The sequence below is a fragment of the Dipodomys spectabilis genome, unplaced genomic scaffold (genome assembly GCF_019054845.1).
Source record: "Dipodomys spectabilis isolate Male_0828 unplaced genomic scaffold, ASM1905484v1 ptg000501l, whole genome shotgun sequence".
Lineage (NCBI taxonomy): Eukaryota > Metazoa > Chordata > Mammalia > Rodentia > Heteromyidae > Dipodomys > Dipodomys spectabilis.
Genome location: NW_024871178.1, coordinates 1 through 16,205, shown reverse-complemented (window position 1 = coordinate 16,205; position 16,205 = coordinate 1). Strand labels below are relative to the sequence as shown.

The following is a 16,205-nucleotide window of genomic DNA, read 5'->3' as shown; positions in this document are numbered from 1 at the left end:
ACATCCACACCGAATAGGAAAGTCCTCGAGTGCATGGATGCATGCACACACACACACAGGCACGCACACGTGCACACACGCACGCACACACATGCACACGCACGCACACACATGCGCACAGGCACGCACATGTGCACATGTGCACAGGCAAGCACACAGGCAAACACACACATGCACAGGCACGCACATGTGCGCACAGGCACACAACTGCACACATGCATGCACACGCACATGCATGCACACACGCGCATGCACGTGCACACAGGCACACTCACACACATGCACACAGGCATGCACAGGCACATGTGTGCACACACGCACACACAGGCACACAGGCACACACAGGCACGCACACGCACACACATGCATGTACACACGCACACCGGCACACATGCATGCCAACACATGCGCACACGTGCACACGCACACACATGCACACAGGCACGTGCATGCACACATGCACGCACACACGCATGCACACACGCACACACATGCACACAAGGACCCAGAGACAAGATGCTGCCACCCTGGGATCACCATCCCTGCTGCAGACCCCACCCAAGGCAGCTGGGCAGGAGACCCGTTCTGTTCAGCTCCAGTGGTGACTTACTGGGAGACTTTGAGAGAGAAATGCTGTAATTCCTTTGTCTGCAGCCCTTCACATAAGGAAGGCAGAAGACTCTGCTGAGCACTTCCCTCTCCAAAATGACAGACCCACCCGAGATGTCAGGTGTGCAGGCTAGACCCACGCCCAGCTGTCCGGTGTGCAGGCTAGACCCATGCCCAGCTGTCAGGTGTACAGGCTAGACCCACGCCCAGCTGTCAGGTGTGCAGGCTAGACCCATGCCCAGCTGTCCGGTGTGCAGGCTAGACCCACGCCCAGCTGTCAGGTGTGCAGGCTAGACCCATGCCCAGCTGTCCGGTGTGCAGGCTAGACCCACGCCCAGCTGTCCGGTGTGCAGGCTAGACCCACCTAGTGAGTCAGGTGAGCAGCCTGGGCAGCTAACCACAGCCAGGCTTGTGCTTTGAGCTGCCGCTGCCGCCACCAGCTACTGAAGGATCTAGAAGAGGCTATAGTTGCGGGCACCCAGCCTTCCCACGTGGCTGGATGCCTGGCCCTGCCTTGGTTTTTCCAATAACAACTTTGTGATGACTAGGGATACTTTTTTAAGTATATGAACTTAATGTTATCATTTTACGTAGGGATTTGTGTCTGTGTCCTTCACTTGTGGACTAACGTCTACAAATCCCAGTTAGCATAACAGAGCACTGTATAAGACCCTTTCAGTGACTACAACATTCATTTTGTGCTTTGCAAATATACATTGAAGACTTTTCTCTTTTAAAGGGAACACAGTCACATCATCAATTACTGAAAACGCTACGTGTACTCAGGACCATTATGAGTTCATAGTCTACATTTTATACTTAAAATGTTTCAGACTGTAAAGCATCATTAAAATTTTAAGAAAAAAATCAACCCTTACTTCAGAGACTCACTATTCCTTTTGTGCTACAAAGCACAGCGTAGTTCCCTCTGGTCTGACCACTGGCCTTCAATTAAGTGTCCACCAGCAACGTCCACCCTTGTCCTCCATTCCAAACGCCTGTACAATGCGTGGGCCCTGAGTCATTTTCCTGGGTGTCCAAGACACTTGTCCACTTTCACAGGAAACTAAGCAAATAACGCTCTGAAAGCATTCAAAAGACACACCAAAACTATTTTTTTACTCATATGAAATTCAGGATCATGAGCCCTATTTTATGAAGTATGAGTGCTATCAAGAAGAAAATGTCAAATGAAGTCATAAATTCAATCATCACCGTCTTCTCCAGATGGTGTGATGGCTGCCTTCAGACCAGCTTAGCCGGAACGGCCCCATGGCTCAAAATCAGTGGGACACGGAGCACATTACAGAGCAGGTTATTTTCCAAACCTCCAGACGCACAGACTCTCTGGCGAGCTGACATGATATTCAAGTCCATCCACGTAACGTGCACAGCCCACAAAATGCCAAAGGACAATGCCCAGAATTCCAGTCGCTCTCAAGAGCTGTGGTGCCGTCAGGTCCTGGTTTGCAGCCGCCCAAGCCTGTCTCCCACCTGTGAGCAGAGCCCTCCTCCCTTTAAAACAGGAAGTTCTGAAGATCAAAGGAAAGTTTAAAACTAAAAACACCAACTTCCCTGGTGCCCAGGATGCCCACTCCATTGACAGGGAGGGGCTCGGGGTCAGCACCACGCATCCACCATCAGCACCACGAGTCCCCAGTCAGCACCGTGTCATCGGTCAGCACTGCGTGTCATCGGTCAGCACCCGTGTCCCCGGTCAGCACTGCGTGTCATCGGTCAGCACTGTGTGTCATCGTCAGCACCCGTGTCCCCGGTCAGCACTGCCTGTCATCGGTCAGCACCCGTGTCCCCGGTCAGCACTGCCTGTCATCGGTCAGCACCCGTGTCATCAGTCAGCACTGCGTGTCATCGTCAGCACCCGTGTCATCGTCAGCACCCGTGTCATCGGTCAGCACCCGTGTCATCGTCAGCACCCGTGTCATCGTCAGCACCCGTGTCATCGTCAGCACCCGTGTCATCGGTCAGCACTGCGTATCATCGGTCAGCACCCGTGTCATCGGTCAGCACTGCATGTCATCGGTCAGCACTGCGTGTCATCGTCAGCACCCGTGTACCCGGTCAGCACCCGTGTCATCGGTCAGCACTGCGTGTCATCGGTCAGCACCCGTGTCATCGGTCAGCACTGCGTGTCATCGGTCAGCACTGTGTGTCATCGTCAGCACCCGTGTCCCCGGTCAGCACCCGTGTCCCCAGTCAGCACCGTGTCATCGGTCAGCACCCATGTCCCCGGTCAGCACCCGTGTCATTGGTCAGCACTGCGTGTCATCGGTCAGCACCCATGTCATCGGTCAACACGCGTGTCATCGGTCAGCACCCGTGTCCCCGGTCAGCCTGCGTGTCATTGGTCAGCCTGCGTTTCATCGGTCAACACCCATGTCATCGGCGTGTCATCGGTCAGCACTGCGTGTCATCGGTCAGCACTGCGTGTCATTGGTCAGCACTGTGTCATCGGTCAGCACCCGTGTCCCCGGTCAGCACCCGTGTCATCGGTCAGCACTGCGTGTCATCGGTCAGCACCTTGGAGGGGGCTGGGAAGGTGGCTCAGTGGTAGAGTGCTTGCCTTGCATGCATGAAGCCCTGGGTTCGATTCCTCAGCACCACATAAGCAGAAGAGGCCGGAAGTGGCGCCGTGGCTCAAGTGGTAAAGCGCTGGCCTTGAGCTGAAGACCTGCGGGACAGCGCCCAGGCTCAGAGTTCAGGCCTAGAGGCCTGGGGAATGCTCAGACAGCCAGGCTGGGGAGGGCAGCAGGGGTGCAGGGCGGAGGGCAGCAGGGGAGGAAGGAAGGGCAGATCACAGGTCCGCACACACCCCAGCCCTGTGACGCTGGTCAGGAGCGTCAGGAGCAGCCCCTGCAGGAGCCTGGTCAAGGCCCGTCTGACTCCATCAGGAACTGATCGGGGCTCTCCCAGCCGGGGATGGAACCTGGGGGAAGGGAGAGCGGGAGAGGAGGCAGCGAGGAGCCCACTTCGCCAAGGACTGGCAGTGACAGAGCAGAGCTGCCCACGTGTTCCAAGACCTTGAGACTCTTGTGAGCAGGGCCAGGCCAGGCCTGGCCCGAGAGGGGCAATGATCCTGACTGGGCAGCCGGCCCTGTCTGGACCAAGCCTCTCTCTCCTCACTCCAGATGGTAGAGAGCCTTTGGGTGGAGCTGCATGTGAGATTATCGGCAGTGTAACTACCCTACGGCCACCACTTAATCCATATGGTGAAAGTGGAGCGGAACAAACAAAACAGTACAGATTGGGCGCAGCTGTGTGTGCCTTTGTAATCCCAGATACCTGGGGTCGTGGGTAAGAGGATCCTGGTTCAAGGCCAGCACAGAACCTGATCGGCAAAGATCAGCAAGACTCCATCTCAAAGAACAAGCTCAGCATGGTGGTCCCTGCTTACAAACCCCAGCTCCACGGCAGGGTTAGTGTGAGGGTCTGAGGCAGCCCGGGGGAAAAGCACAAGATCCTATGTGAACATAACGAAGGCAGAAACAGGGGCTGCAGGTGTGGCTCCGGCGAGGAAGCGTGCCTGGCAGCGAGGCCCCCGAACGCAAAGCCAGTATTACCAAAACACAGTGAGGAAAAGCACTCCCAAGCTGGACCGAGGAAGACAGCGCTGACAGAAGACTCAGCCCACATGAAGTTCCACCAGTGGCCAGACTCCCAGGAGCTCCCAGCCTGGGCCTGAGCAAGCACTCAAGAGAAGCTGGTGTGCTGAGGTGTCTCGGGTCAGGGCCGCGCAGGGCAGGTGCGGGGGGGCGCGGCGTTGGCCACCTGCGCTGGGGAGGTGGGGAGCCGGTGCTCCGGCGTTAGCCAGCTTGGCTCCCGCCCAGGTGTTTTCCCATCTGCTAACGGAGCATGAGTTTGCTTCCTCTTAAGATCCCTAAATAGTGGAGTATTTAAGGAGCAAATGACACTGACCAAGATTACTCACCAGCAAAGGAATGAACTGCTCGAACTAATGTGGCTAGCTGCTTAAAAGCCTGACCCACCCCCAGGCCCGGACGGGCACGGAGAGTCCTCTGCATGAGGGACACAGGCCAGGACTTCATTTCGACCTGCGGAAAGAAGATGCGAACTTGCATCCATCCCCGGCCGCGTCCACCATCTTCCTTGTCCCAGAAGCTTCAGAAACTGGTATTTACTTTCCAAGCTGAAAGCTATTACATAAATAACTTGGAAACTTCAAGTGATATTTGTGAGGCCTGCCAACAATGTAACCGCAGAGAAGGTCCCGGCCGGGGCGTATTCACAAGGAGCCGGGAAGTGGCTCTGAGGGAGACGCACCCACCGCGGCAAAGAGGTGTTCTCCTCAGAAAGAATGCAAGAATCCACTGTCAAATAAGGAAAGGGAAAAATGGGTCTGGCAATAGTACCAGCGGACAAAGGAACACTTAAGAACAGTTAAGGAAGCAGAGAACACAGAGTCTTGGTGATTAACATGTTATTGTTATTGCTAGTTTTAAAAATGCATTCGAACATTTCTCTCATACTTTCCCTGCCCGCAGATTAGCTGTAAAAATGTCTTCACTGGGCTAAACGACAAAGAAAAGCCACTTGGCTCCGCGCCGGCCTGGCTGTGTGATCTGGACGTGAGCTCTCGGTTCACACTCCTCACCTGACCAGCCAGGACCCTGGCCCTCCTCTCCGCCGGCGTGCAGCGGGGCGGAGGCCTGCCCGGGCCTCGCGTCCGGCCGCTGCCCCCTGCCCCCCACCCCACCCCCCCGGGGACGATGTAGAAGAACATATGAACCGGAAGGGCGGGAAACGGCGCCGGGCTACCCAGTGCAGGACAGAGCCACACGGTATCGGCCTTCAGACTCCACACCGACAGTGGTGACCCCAGCGGAATCTCCAAGTGACTTCAAGAAAGCAATCGTGAAACACGAATCTGTCACAAACTCACGAATCAGTGTCCGCAAGGAACCTCTGTGTGTAAGTCTTCATAAGGTGATGTAAGATTAAAGATGGAGAAAGATCTCACCATCATCCTTTCTCAGAAAGAGCCGTGGGCAGAGAGCCGCAGCCACACTTCCAACGCTCTGGGGGGGGGGGGCCCTCGACTCTGCCTCCAGACCCACCGTGCTCAGCGTGGCCTACGGACAGGGGTCAGTGGACAAAGCCCCACACCAGCACAGAAAGGGGCAAGGAATGACCCACAGACAGACAAGTGACCACAACCTTCACAGGCTTCCTCTCCGCCTCTGCTGGTGGGCTGGGGCTTTCTTCCTAGGATGTGCTACTCAGTGTGAAGTGAGTGCTGTTTGCTTTATAACTAACACATTTTGCCAAGAGGAAAAAAATGGGATCCCTACCAAAACCCAGGCAGGGACAGTGGCCCGGAGGACACTCTTAGCCAGTTCCAAATTCCCACAGGAGGCCAAGACGGGTGGATAACATCCCCTGTGGTGTCCAGAGGCCCCTGACAGTGGCGCGCACACACGCACACGCACACACACACGCACGCACGCACACACGCACACGCACACACGCACGCACACACACACACACGCACACACGCATGCAGAGCCAGGGCTTGAACCTGAACCTAAAGCAGAGCTCGACTCTAGCTCTATTCACAATTGATCTCAATGTGTTACCACAGGGCTGCAGATCGTCCCTCCCTTCCCCCCCCCCTCTCTCTCCCTCCCTTTCTCTCCTCTCCCTCTCACCAACTCTGGCAATATTTGTTGGTTCCCTCTTCCCCCATGTGGAAGATACTCCCCAACTTTACAGTGCAGTCGGTTTTAAGAGGAAAGAAAACCAGGCCTTCGCTCGGGAGAAAGGCTGGTTCTGTACAAGAACCTTCTCTGCTGGTGCTGCTGGCTGTGGCCTCAGACCATGACCTTATGCGTGGGCAGCACAGGAAGTGTGGACTTGTGCTACTCACTGAGGCTTTTCTAGAAGCATCTGTCCTCAGATGGAATTCCCACAGCACGCTGCTCCTCTAAGATCCGCTTCAGACTTTTTGAAAAGACTAAATGGACTTGTTTTCCTCTTTTCCTAGTTTTTGTGCCATTATCCTCGTTGTGATTAAGTGAGATGTATCTGGGGACCTGAGGAAGGCACTGACTGCTCTTTTAACTATGGAACGCCCCCACTGCGTCCTCGCTGGGCTCCTCAGTGGGTTTCCCTGAACTCGCCGCTCGAAGCCCACCAGAGCACTGACTTTTAACATGAGCTCTGGACCTTCTAAGAACCCACTGGAGAGAAGTGCAGAAAGCAACTTGCTAGCATTCGGGCATTGTTAGCGTCCACGCCCAAATGCCCAGCTCTGCAACGTGGGTACAGCATCGGCCCCACCCCACCCCCTCCCAGATAGCCACAGACACACTCACCTTCTCACATAACTTGGGAAGATGACTGAAGGTAGAAACTTTCTGGGTTTTGGGGTCTTTTGGGGTGTTTTTTCTTTAATGGGTCTGGGACGGACCTGCACAAGTCTGCCGAGTCAGACTAAGCTTAGTAAACAAATGCATGGGTAGCTCTTTGGGGGGCAGGCACTAGGCAGGTGCTCTGTCACTTTTTGCTAAGTAGCCCAGGGCAGCCTGCCCGGCCTGGTCTGCCCGCACGGGTGAGACTGAAGGATGAGCCACCGTGCTGGCTTCATGGTGCTGAGGGGGACATTTTGCTGCCTCTCCGTTCCTAGGACCTGTGGTGACAGACGCAGCCCTGCCCCACCTGCGCGGCATATTTCTGATAGAAATAAGAAACCATGGCCCCGAAGATGCTCTGCTCAGAGGCAGAACTGCCCACTGCGGGGCCACACAGGAGCGTGGCTGCCCAAGGAGCACGCTGTGGTGCGGTGCTGCCCGAGGAAGACACTCACCCTGCGGGCGTGCTGGAGTGCCTCACGTCCTGCAAGGGACAGAGCCCGGCAGGCTCCGCACCTGCCTTACCTGGTCATCGTAGCGGTAGGTGAGGAGCTGCTCCCCCGTAGTGTCTTCCAGGAAGCTCCCCTGAGGGGAGAGGGCGAACTCGGGAAGGAAGTAGGCACCCGGAGACTTCTCAGAAGTGCCCTGAAAGGCAAGGTCCTGTGGTCACACACCCCGACAAGGCAAAGCCCAGAAGGGTGTTTCAAGAGCGTCCACCCATGTCTGTCTGCACGGAGGAGAGGAGAGTGGGCTGCCCTCTCCCGGCCCGGACGCTGTGAGGCGAGGCTCCTCAGGCCTCTGTGCTGGGTACTGTGGACAGGCTGCCTCCTCTGTGCAAACAAACCAATGCCTGCCAGCGTGACCTGACACGGACTCCTCTCCCCGCCACCCAGCCACTCCGCCAGCTGCAGAGCCTGCCTTCCTCCCTCCTTCCTTCCACCTTCCCCTCCTTCCTTCCTCCTCTGCCCTCCTCTCCCTCCCTCCTTTCTCCTCTCCCTTTCTCCCTTCTCTTCCTTCCTCCCTTCCTCTGTCCTTTATTTGGTGAAAGGCTGAGTAACCACTGCTTCCCACGCTACCACAGGAAGCTCGCTCTCACTGCAGACTTTAGGAGGCGGCCCACCGTCTCTCCAACCTGTAACAGTCGGCTTTAAGTGTGCTTCCTCCAATGTGTTTTCTCATATTACTGTCTATGTCTTTAGAAAAACCCAGGATTAGAGAAATCTGCGTCTTTCGCGGAAGCTCGTACATTTGCATTTCAGTGGCAGACAGCAAAGCACTATGGTTGCACATGCAGACAGCAAAGCACTATGGTTGCACAGGCAGACAGCAAAGCACTATGGTTGCTCTGCAGCTTAGGGGCCTCTCTCTCATCCTCACACGGCGCACGCGCTGTCCGCAGGACAAGCCCTGGGGTGCAAGCACCCCAGAAGCGGGCAGCCCGCACTGCACCTCGCCCCAGGACAAGGCCCCAGGCCCAGCCTCAGCCCCCACAGCCCCCACCAAGGCTCGCCGACGACCGATGGGGAAGACAGACACGCAAGTTTCTGGGCACCCGGGGCGCGAGGGCCTGCCAGAGCCAAGGTGTCCTCCCGTCCATTGTCCGGAGGAGACCTCGGAAGGGCGGACAGGCGGACAGGTGGACAGGCGGACAGGCGGGCAGGCAGGGGAAGCCCACGCTCCTGTCTGTCTGGCCGTCGCTGCCCCTGGCGTCCGGGCTCCGCACACCACGCCGTGGGCCCCGAGCCCCCGTCCGCTCCGGCAGACACTGAGCACACGGCCCGGGGCAGCACCCAGCAGCGTCCGGCGGGAGCCTCTTCCTCCACAGCCAGCCTGTGAACAGCACGCAGACCTGGGTTTACGATTTGCAGTGACCCAGTAGCAAAAAGGAAAAAAAAAGCCTCACTGCCCAACCTGACAAAGTCCAGACCCGTCGGGGACGCAGTCGGTCTGTGCAAGGCCTTCCTCACCCCCACAGCCTGCTCGCTGTCAGGAAGTCGCCATCCGTGTGGCTGGAGTCATGCAGCCTTCCCGAGAAGAAAAACACAGAAATAGGCTGTCCGCATGTACTCTGCAAAACGTTTCTATTCATCATAAGCTGGTTTGTTTTCCTAAGCTCTGCAGGGCAGGAAGTGTTCGGTGTGAATGTGTCAAAGCAGCTGCCAAGTTCGCTGTGTGGATACTCAGCGATTCAGAATTCTTCAAAAAGCGCGACGAGGAAGAGCTGAGGAGGAGCAGCGAGGACAGCTCTCCTCGGTCCCGAGAACTGGCACCACATCTACCTCCAGAAACTATACACACCTTGGAGTTGGCCTAAACTAGGAGGGCTTCTCAGGCACAAAAGGTGATGCTTTTAAAATGTTAAGATGCAAACACCAACCCTTGCAGTAGAATGGTAACGGAGCCAGAAATAAACAGAAGAAACATCGTGTCTGGTCTTTAAAAAAAAAAAAAAAGGATGCAAACTCCAGTTCATCATGTAAGCCCAGCAGGACATGACCCAGGCTTACAGATTTAAGTAGGTAGATCTTTAGGGCATAATTTAAATGTCTTGGCAACATACAAAACTATAAATTACTTGGGTGTTTAAAGTAGTGTCATAACATTCTATGTTAGTTTGACATGAAAATGTCACTTAGATAAACATCAGGATTCCATCCAATAGTCTTTCACCACTGATGCCGGATACACGGAAAATCACTTGCCTGAACCAGACAAACAGGGAGACGCCAGACACCTGCTCAGACTTCTGATACGTTCCAAGCCATTCCCTGGAGGTGTAACTCTCCACACTGCTAGAAAACAAAGCCCTGGTGCTCTCCAAACCCCACACAGGAGGGAAGTCAGGCACAAGCACAGCCCAGGCAGGGAAGTCATTTTGTTTCCTTACTGTATTGTTTTGGGGATTTTTGTGAGGGGGGAGTTGGTTTTTGTCGGTCATGGGGCTTAACTCTGGGCCTGGGCGCTGTCCCTCAGCTCTTCAGCTCAAGGTGAGCGCTCTACCACTTGAGCTACAGCGCCACTTCTGGTTTTCTGGTGATTTATTGGAGATAAGAGTCTCATAGACTTTCCTGCCTGGGCTGGGTCTGAACCATGATCCTCAGATCTCAGCCTCCTGAGTAGCTAGGATGACAGGCGTGAGCCACCAGCGCCTGGCTCTCTTTTGTCGTTTTCTTTAACCAAGACCAGGCCCGAGAGACAAGAATCAAGGAGATTCTGCTGACTCCAAGGCCCTGAACTCAGCCGGATTGAGCTGGGTGACAAGAAAACGTGGAGCAACTTGAGATCCCGCCAGGACGTGTCCCGCACCTCTGATGTAGCCAGCAGCCGCCCGGCCTTCAGACTGGGGTCTTTTCACTCACTGCCTCCTGTCCACCGCGCCTTCCTCCTCTGCCATTCCTTATGCGGGAGGACTAAGCCTCCTAGAGCTCCTCTCCACACCGCTCCTCTTCACTTCGTGCCTTGTGGTTTTCCGCTGCCTTAGGTAGAATTTCCTCCACTCAGTGACCGTCGGCTCCTTCACTGAATTCTGGCCTCAGTGCAGGAAGCTGGAAGTCATAGGATCTCCTCACGTGCTATGCGTTGGTGGTAGTTCAATGTTCCTGTCCCCCCCAGACAAATGCAAGCTGCCGGTCACAGCACACAGCAAAGCCACGCATGCAGCTAACAGGAAAACAGGAAGCCGCGTTGGAGCTGTGTGCACGGTCCCTCCTGCCCGGCCACGGGTCCGCTGGCGCACGGAGGCTGCGTGCCACGTGGGTCAGCTCGCTGGTCCAGTAAGAGAGGAGAGGAGACGAGCTACCTGCGAGCAGCCAGACAGAGGGAAGACGATGGGGCAGAGCCAGCGGCCCAGGGGCTACCACCCTGCTCCTCAGCCGGGCAGGCTGCGTCTGAGCAGTTGAAAGGTGGCCCGTGACTGATGAACTAACAGCATACACTCTTGGTTTCCAAGGCCACAGGAAAAGCCCTGCAAAACCGCTCCTCCTTTAGACCTGCTTTGATTCCTTGGGCAGATACGTCCCTTTCCTGAGGTCTCCTGGGTGGCTGCCCTCCTGCGAGCACCTGGCTCTTCGAGGGTTCTCAGAAGGAACACCTCTGGCCCCGGACAGTGGGGCGACTCGACTCCAGCAGTGCTTGCTCACAAGAGGTTTGGTCTGGGCCCAAGGCTAAGCAGCGCGAGCTAAAGAGCTCCAGAAGGAATCACTGAGACCCGCTCAGGGCCTTGTGTGGCCTCGCCCCAGGTCCTCCCCGGGAACGGGACATGTCGCTCAGGGCCTTGTGTGGCCTCGCCCCAGGTCCTCCTCGGGAACAGGACATGTCGCTCAGGGCCTTGTGTGGCCTCGCCCCACGTCCTCCCCGGGAATGGGACATGTCGCTCAGGGCCCGTGCAGCCCGCGGAGTTTCAACCATCGAGTCCCGCACGCCAGCCGGACGGCCCCGCTGGTAACGATGCCCTCACCAGCCGGGACGCGAAGGACGCCTTTTCCATGTTTGTCTTCCACGGCCCATGTTAGATTCAGCCCTTGCCTGAGATGCCCCGCGGCGGCCATCCCCATCCCAGCAAGTGAGCACCTGGGGGCCGCCGCGGGGCCACCCCGCACAGGACATGGAGCTCCGGTCGGTGGCAAGCCGGCGTGAGGAAGCAGACTGTGCCACACGCTGACATGGGGCGGCCGGCCGGGGAGGGCCTCTGGGCTCAGAAGGAAGTGTGGGGAGGCCTCGGGAAGGTTTGCCTGCACCACAGAGGTCCGTGGCTGGTGTGACAGACAGACAGCATCTGCAAACAGGCTTAGGACAGAAACTCAGGCTGCAGGAAGAGGCCGGGCCGGAGGGACGGGCGGGCGGAGGGCGAGCTGGCTGCCAGCAAGGTGCTGAGCGCACAGCAGGCTGCCGGCATGGAGGAGGAGGAGCCCAAGCTCCCTGCCCCGCTCCCGCTCCTGCCCTCTGTGAAGATGGGGGGTCTTCATGGCGGAGAGCCCCTCACACCCAGGAGGCGCTCAGTGGAGTCTGCCTCTGCATCCGCTCCCCGGCTGTTCTTAATGAGGGGAGGAGGAGCTCCAGGACTTCTCTCTGGAGGCCACAAACACAAGACCCAGCCAGGCTCCCCCGCGGGTGCTAGCTTCCTCCTGGCTCAAAGGAACAGCCCAATACCTTCCATGGAACCGGTGGTCAAAGCCCAAATATCTCCAAGTGAATTTCCTCATCCTCAGAAACCTCCGGACAAGATCGGGCAACCCCTGAAGGCCTGTCTTCAACTTCCCCTCCACCACGAGGCCACCTGCCCACCTGGCGAGCTGGCAGTGACCACGGGAGAGAAATCACGAAACATTCAGGCGGGAGTTCCAAACAGTGTGCTTCGTAACCGGAAAAATAAGCAGAGCTCACTCACAGGAGGACTGACATGTTAGAAAGTCATCGGCATTCTAAGGAGAACAGCACCCCGGCCACGCCAAAGGGAATGCCAATCAGGCCTGTTCAGACAGGAGCACTCTCAGTCACCCTCCTGCAGCAAACCCTTTAACACAGGTATGTTCCACAATGCCAAATTTGTCCACATGCATGCCTGTGTACCGGGAAACAAGCATATACAGATACCTCAAAGCGCCACTGTCCACAATTTCATGCTCTGTGGCTCAAGCCAAGTTCAAATATTCTCAAAGGACAACTTCAGAAACCAAACAACCAAAAGGTTTCAACTGTGTTGATAAGAGTCTCACAGACTTTCCTGCCCGGGCTGGCTTTGAACCTCAATCCTCAGATCTCAGCCTCCTGAGTAGCTAGGATTACAGGCGTGAGCCACCAACACTGGCTTTGTTATTATCTTACATCACCAAAAGATAAAGACCACGGCCGGCCACCCGCTCCCACAATGCCCTTCTCCCGCGGCCGGCCACCCGCTCCCACAATGCTGTTAATTGTCTCTGTTTGCTACAACAGGCAGGCGAGCATGGGGAAGACTGAGAGAAGACGATCAGAAAACAGATGACAGAGCGAATCGGCACAAGCAGGAGCTCACAAGGCCCAGGAGAAAGCAAAGCGTGGGGCCAGTGAACAAGATTCTCTAATTCAGAAACGGCAACTCACTGCCAAATATCCTGGCCATCTCCCAGATGAGAAGTTGTCAAATACCCCAAGACATAAGAGCAGCTGAGCCTCTTAGTACAGTTCAATCGTTAAAGAGAAAATAAGAGTTGTCATTTAACTATGAAAGTCTCCTTTGCTTTATCCTACCAATTATCCGCTGCTGCTGAAGCCAAAGCATGCAAACGACCAGACTCGGCGTTAGAAGAACAGACAGGCATAAACTTGTCAAAGGAATGCCGCTCCCCCTGCCCCCTCCCCCCCCCACCCGTGGCCTGTGGACCCATCTTCCACACGAGGAAAGAGGAATGGATGGTCCCGTGCTACGTTAGCTGACCCGGGAAAGTCATGAGGAGTGCCCCAGCCCATTTGACGAGGTAGTAAAAACCCCGACACACAGACCGGAGAGACATGGGCCAGGCCAGCCTCTCTAATGAACACAGATGTCGTGACTTTCAATAAAATATCTGCAAGCCAAATCCAGCTGAATATTAAACAGAGACCATCTAGCTGGTGCCAGGAACAAGGAGAAATATTCAGAAACTATAACTCCCCATGTTAGGGCACAGCGAAAAAATAGAGTCATCCAGAGTGTCAAAAACCCTGACAATCAAACACACTTGGAGCTTCAACCTTACACACACGCCATGAGCACCACGAGGACCCCGGCCTTGCACACACACCAAGGACTCAGCCTTGCACACTTACCATGAGGACCCCTGCCTTGCACACTGCACGCTCGCCATGAGGACCCGGCCTTGCACAGCCACAAAGGTAGGCCAGATGGATCCCTGAGCAAACTTACAACCACTGCTCACCTGCCTAACATGCAGTGAAGAATCAGCTGACACAGCATGATGCAAAAGGATGAACACATGAGCTATTACTAGAACCAAGTATTTAGTAGCGTAAAAATAATCCTCACTTTGTCCCATTCAAATAAAACACTCATCTGGCTGGGAAGGTGGCTCAGTGGTACAGCGCTTGCCTTGCATGCATGAGGCCCTGGGTTTGATTCCTCAGCACCACATAAGCAAAAAGAAAAAGCCGGAAGTGGTGCTGTGGCTCATGTGGTAGAGCGCTAGCCTTGAGCTGAAGAGCTGAGGGACAGCGCCTAAGCCCAGAGTTCAGGCCCCACGACCAACCAAAAAAAAAAAAAAAAAAAAAACACTTGCCCAAATAGCGTATAATTACATCTCTAAAGATACATGTATGTTAGTATTCTAAGAAAAACGCATATGACAAAATCCTGTCAGAAGAATTGGAGGCAACATTGTTTCACCTTTGTCCTTTCCAGCATTTTTCCAAAGAACTATTTTTATCAGGACAAAAACCCCACAAAGGTAATTTCAAAAGGGAAGAAAATGTAAAGCTCTTCAATATTATAAGTGGTTTTTTTTTTAATGAAATATTCTGTGAAAATTATTTCCAAAGTAAAATGTTATCATTTTTATAAATGAAAGCTTGGAGCACAAATGCACTTCTGAGGATTTGACCACAATAATTTATAGCATGTCCTGGCTGAAGCCATTCAGTACGGAAAAATTCCAGAAAGAAATTGCGTACAATACTTGGAGAGGAAACCGTTTTATGCTTCCATTGCTATTTATGGAAATTTGCATCTTTGCAAAAAATAAACCCACGGCGATGCTACTCATAAGCCGCGCAAGGTGCTGTCCAGGAGACGTCCGCGTGGCACACCAAGAACCGTTACCGGGTGGTGGGGGAGCCCCGCGCCAGACAGCCCGTCCGGGAGCAGTTGTCAGAGCGGGGGCTTCCCCGCAGCCTTCAGCCCTGTCTCCTGGACACTTTTCAGTCCTTAACCTTCCGCCGTCCCCCCAAACCCGCTTTCACGCTAACCATCGCTACGCACAGGACAGAGTGAACTTCCACGTGGGCCCCTGAGTCGGGTTCAAACCTCAAGTGTCTTTGCAGCCTTCCATTTCCCTCAGCCCTGTGTGGCTTCCTCCTGTTCACATCCTCCGGCGACAAGCAGCCCAGAACCACGGCACACGCGTAAACCGAGCCCCATGCTGGTGCCAGCTGGGCCCTGCCCGGGGCTCCCAGGCCTCCCCTGCCCGGCCCGGCCGGTGGTGCCTCCCACCCGACCAGCCCAGGGCCAGCGGCCCTTCAAGGTGTCCAGAGGGCCCCACGCACCAGGAGCCACCTGTGCGCTCTTCCAACGTGGTGCAGGTGGAAACAGCACCACAGAGGACGCAGGATGGCGGGGGGGGGGGGGAGAGGGCGGGGGGGGAGGGCAGGGGGGAGAGGGCGGGGGGAGGGGGGAGGGCAGGGGGAGGAGGGCCAGGGGGGGAGGGGCTTCCTGCAGAGTCATCACAGCTGCCGGATTTGTGGATATGAGGAAGGGGAGGAGGAGGGTGTGGGATGGAGGAGGGTGTCGGATGATGGAGGAGGGTGTGGGATGATGGAGGAGGATGTGGGATGATGGAGGAGGGTGTGGGATGATGGAGGAGGATGTGGGATGATGGAGGCGGGTGTGGGATGATGGAGGAGGGTGTGGGATGATGGAGGAGGGTGTGGGATGATGGAGGAGGGTGTGGGAAGAGGAGGAGGGTGTGGGATGATGGAGGGGGTGTGGGATGGGGGGAGGGTGTGGGATGGGGGAGGGTGTGGGATGATGGAGGAGGGTGTGGGATGATGGAGGGGGTGTGGGATGATGGAGGGGGGTGTGGGATGATGGAGGGGGTGTGGGATGAGGAGGAGGGTGTGGGATGATGGAGGGGGATGTGGGATGGAGGAGGGTGTGGGATGATGGAGGAGGGTGTGGGATGATGGAGGAGGGTGTGGGATGATGGAGGAGGATGTGGGATGGAGGAGGGTGTGGGATGATGGAGGAGGGTGTGGGATGATGGAGGAGGGTTCGGGAGGAGGGCGTGTGCAGGGACCAGCCCGTGGCAGAGGCAGTATTAGCTCTGAAGTGTTCAGCCTTTCCCCCTTTGGAAGAGTCTTGAGTGTATAAAGAACGTGATGTCCGTAGCTTATATATGTGTGAACACGAGTGCATGCAGAGCAAAAGAGTGACCAAGACTGCATTTTGTTCTCAACGACGGCGCCTTTCGTGAAAGGCTGGCTCCGTGGTTCTCTCGAGGAGAATGCCAGAGGCCTACATGG

General features: G+C 55.7%; 1 protein-coding gene across 1 annotated transcript in view; it reads right to left on the bottom strand.

Annotated features, from left to right (window-relative positions):
• Adamtsl3 (ADAMTS like 3) overlaps positions 1 to 10,389 on the bottom strand; it is a 107,770-nt gene extending 97,381 nt beyond the window's left edge. Inside the window, 3 exon segments of the mRNA XM_042669658.1 lie at positions 7,521 to 7,640; positions 8,567 to 8,825; positions 10,355 to 10,389. Of these exon segments, the coding sequence (XP_042525592.1) occupies positions 7,521 to 7,640; positions 8,567 to 8,825; positions 10,355 to 10,389 (414 nt within the window).
• Positions 10,390 to 16,205: the final 5,816 nt, after the last annotated feature.